Source organism: Alligator sinensis, unplaced genomic scaffold (assembly GCF_000455745.1).
Source record: "Alligator sinensis unplaced genomic scaffold, ASM45574v1 scaffold156_1, whole genome shotgun sequence".
In the NCBI taxonomy this organism is placed as follows: Eukaryota; Metazoa; Chordata; order Crocodylia; family Alligatoridae; genus Alligator; species Alligator sinensis.
Window position 1 is genome coordinate 848,808 of NW_005841844.1, and position 3,854 is coordinate 852,661.

Consider the following 3,854-nt stretch of genomic DNA (forward strand, 5'->3'; position numbering starts at 1 on the left):
AGAGAGTCACCACAGTATAACTTCCTGCTTTTCTGGGATAAGAGCATACATATGGACAGTCACTGCAGAGCAGCTGATGTGTGGTAAAGTCCTGCTTCTTATCACATTGTGGTAAAGTGTTCCTATGCCCACATCCTAAATTTTGGTAGATGTTGATTAATCCTTTGCATTGTAGATATTCTGAGAAGTGTTCCAGAAAACAAAAGCTCTTTTGAAGATACTCATGTACCTCCAGCAGTGTGACCATTCTGTTAGTTCACAAATCTTGGTGGTTTAGACCTGAATTTTTCAGGTATCCACACAATATTTTGCATTCCTGAGTTGCACACACAAAACACAGGGCTTAGTTGTGTGCCCAGAGGTACATGTGCAAGCATAGAGCTGTCTGGCACGCTCCCACCAAGTCCTTTGAACTCATTTCAAGATGTTTAGGCCTTTAGGCCAGATTTACAAAGGTATTTAGACACCACCTAAAGATGCAGGTAGATATCTAGAGAGCAAGAGAGGCATCCAGTTGCTACAAGAGGGTTCCATATCACTCATTCTCTTTTCTATGGGGACACCATTTGACATCGCAAATGAATTTGGTGGTTGCAGTTGAGAGTGTGCCTGGAGTCATCAGTAATAAAAATAATATTTCATAATTAACATATCCTTTGAAAGCTTTTAATAGTACTATCATCTTGTGGAAGCACTCATGTGCAACCTAGGACCAGGTTCTATGTGGGCATAACTCCATCAATTTCAGGGAAATGAAGCCATTGGAGAATTCGACTCCCAGACCAGAGGCAGGTTGGCATTTCTGAAGTGTGGGGCTATTACTCACAGAGAAGATCTGTTTCCCATTAATGGTCATATTCCCAATATTGGGTTGATCAACTCAAAACACGAGGGATATATGTCATCTCCAACTGTCTGCACAGAAGTATGTTGGCACATATAACCCCAGCATGCATGCGTCAAAATATCCCCAGCCTGGATCTCTTGATCTCACTTTGTTCCTTCCAACTATAAAAATCAGCCCCTGATATCAAAGAAAACTCCTACTGATAGTCAGAAAAGACTTGGCTACCTTGCCTTAAGTCAGATACACTGTAGTCTTATTGAGGTTCTGAGTCTCAGCACAGTATTTGGTATCTACTTTTATTGGCCTCTTTCAACAGCCTTCACTGAATGGAATTCCTTCCCTGCAACACATGCATATTCAAATGTAAAGTCCCTTGCTGAAATTCCTGTTGACTTCAATATTTGGATCAGTAGTTATGCTGTAGGTAAAAAGGAAGCAGCAATCTTTGGACTTCACTTTTCTAGTGGGCATAATCTGAGCACCCTTTCTGTACCTAACTGGAAACACAGCTGTGCAGGTATAATTAAATGTGGGCATGAATGGAGGTGTGTAAATGTTTAAGTAATGGATCTGTCAGTGCAATAAGGCTGTGACATTTCTATTTGTCCTCTTTTATAACCAGCAATAATTACATTTAATAGGGAAATTTAAAAAAATGAAGGCCAGGTTTTAAAAATCAGGTCTGTAACAAGACACATTCCCTTGAGTCAAGCAAAGCACAGAATGAAGTGTAAAATGGATGCAGTAGAACAAATGAGTTTTTGCATGACGATGCATTTTGTAGGAGCAAATGACAAAAGTTCCCACAGACTTCTCTTGATCTGTGGTTTGATCTACAGACATGAAAGCCACACGTGGAGCTTGGAGCGGACAGAGAGCCTGACTTCTGATTCCCAGTCTGGCATCATGTTATCTTCAGTGGGAACCAGTAAATGCAACAGCCCTGCCTGCATTGAGGCTCGTGCCCGCCGAGGACCTGCGTATTGCATTGAGGACTCAAGAAGACCCATGATGCAATATAGGGATTCTGTGGATTCACTGAGAGACTCACCACACAGCGAGAGGTCAGGCTTCACTGTTTTGCACCACCACCAAGATGTAACAGCCACAGTGCAGATGCGTATGTTATAGGTTAAAATCTATGTAAGTGAAAGACAATAAATAAGGGCATCTGTATTCATGCAGAACATAAGAACATATTGACCCAGAACAATGGTCTCTGCTTTCCCAAGCTCTAATGCTTTGTGATCTTGAACAAATCACTTATATCTATATTTTCAGCTAATGCTTGAATTGTGGGTATTGGCTCTATCAACCAGTGAAAGAGTGCACTGTATATCTCCAAACAGCCAAAAAGTGTTATGACACAACCTGAAGGGACTCTCCCTCACCGCATCCCTTTGCAAACAGGTAGCACCCTTGCAGGAACCAATGGAACAAGGTACTCAGTACGTTTTCCCTAATGATGTTGTGGCTGGTTTGTGCACAGAGGCTCCAGGGGTGTTGACATTACCTTTCACACTTCCATGGACATCCTGCTGGGCTGGCCACAGTTTGGTTCTCAGCATGCAGATGATACCAAGCTTCAAGAGAGTCTGGGTAGCAGAGAAAGGTGGTCCAGGTGATGCAGTGAATAGGTAGGCTGGGAAAGCTAAGTAGCAATAAGTGAGTTGAGGTTGAGAATAGGTAAATAAACAGTATTGTACCTAGGGAGCAATACTAATCAGCTCCAACAGAAATGGAAAACTACTATTTAGAAAGCAGCATCAGAAAGAAAGCCCCACAGCTTAGACTAGTGAATATATTGACTATGAGTTCATACTGTAATGCTGTTACTAAGAGAGCAAATGAATTCCTGAGTTGTGTCTATAGATAGAGAAATCTCTTATAAGTCAAAGAAGGTTATAACAGAGTTTTGTTGAGATTTTGTTGGAAGTACACCATGAGCACTTTGGGGCCCTGCATTACAGAAAAGCCACTGCAGACCAAGAGGGAATACAGAGAACAGCAGACACAGGGATAAAAGGCATTTCAGGATTTGACATAAGATGAGAGACCAAGCAACTTTGATTCACAGAGCTGGGGAGGTACTGCAGGGAGAAAAGATATATGTAAGGCTGAGAGGATACCTTTAAGGTTGAGAGAAAGGCACAAGACAGACTGCTGTGGATCAAAAAAGTAGGGGAATTAGGATACAGGATACTGAGGGTCAGATGCCAAACCAGATGAAATCAATGGAATTCTCTCCATTGATTTCAGTGGGCTTGGAGAAGGCCCTAAAAGTGAATGAATTCAGGTTATACTGAATATGAAAAAAACATGTTATGGCTGGTCAACCCGTGTCTTTGTTGTGTACAGTCATCTGAGAGCCATTTGGCTCTGTGTCCCCTGAAAGCACAGCTATACTAGGTCTAGATATCCCCCCACACCCTATTTCATATATAGTAATGGCCCTTCAGAAAGAACAAAATGGGTGCACCTGAAGTATAACGTAATCCAGGGGTGGGCAAAATATGGCCCATGGGCTGGGTCCAGCCCACCAGGCCATTCTATCTGGCCTGCAGGGCCCCTAAAAAATTTAGAAACTTAATATTTATTTGCCCCTGGCTACCTGTCAAAGATGACAGGAGCCAGGGGCATTAGAACCCAGGGGAAGCCACGGCAGGTTCCCGCAACAGCAAGGCCTAACCGGCCTTGCCACCCCAGCTGGAAGCCCCTGCCTAGCAGAGGCTTCTGGCCTGGGACCATGGGGCTGTTCATATCTCCCTGCGCAGGAGCAGGAAATTCAGGTAAGAAGGAGGAGAGGAGGTGGGGAGGCAGGGGAGGACTGCGGGCAATCGCCCCAGTCCTCATGGTCAGGCCAGCTCCTGCTAAGTTCAATGGTCCGACCATGCAGCTGGGAGCCACGTGGTGCAGAGAAGCTGGTGGGTGGGCAGGAAAGTGGGGAAAGCAGTGGCCAGGGAGACTGGAAGGGGGGACGGGAGGACGGGGCAAACGCACACACACG

General features: G+C 44.3%; 1 protein-coding gene across 1 annotated transcript in view; it reads left to right on the top strand.

Moving 5' to 3' along the window:
* NRG2 (neuregulin 2) overlaps positions 1-3,854 on the top strand; it is a 353,306-nt gene that overhangs the window by 343,911 nt on the left and 5,541 nt on the right. The window contains exon 11 of the mRNA XM_025206156.1: positions 1,687-1,911. Coding sequence (XP_025061941.1) covers positions 1,687-1,911 — 225 coding nt within the window. The remainder of the gene's footprint in view (positions 1-1,686; positions 1,912-3,854) is intronic.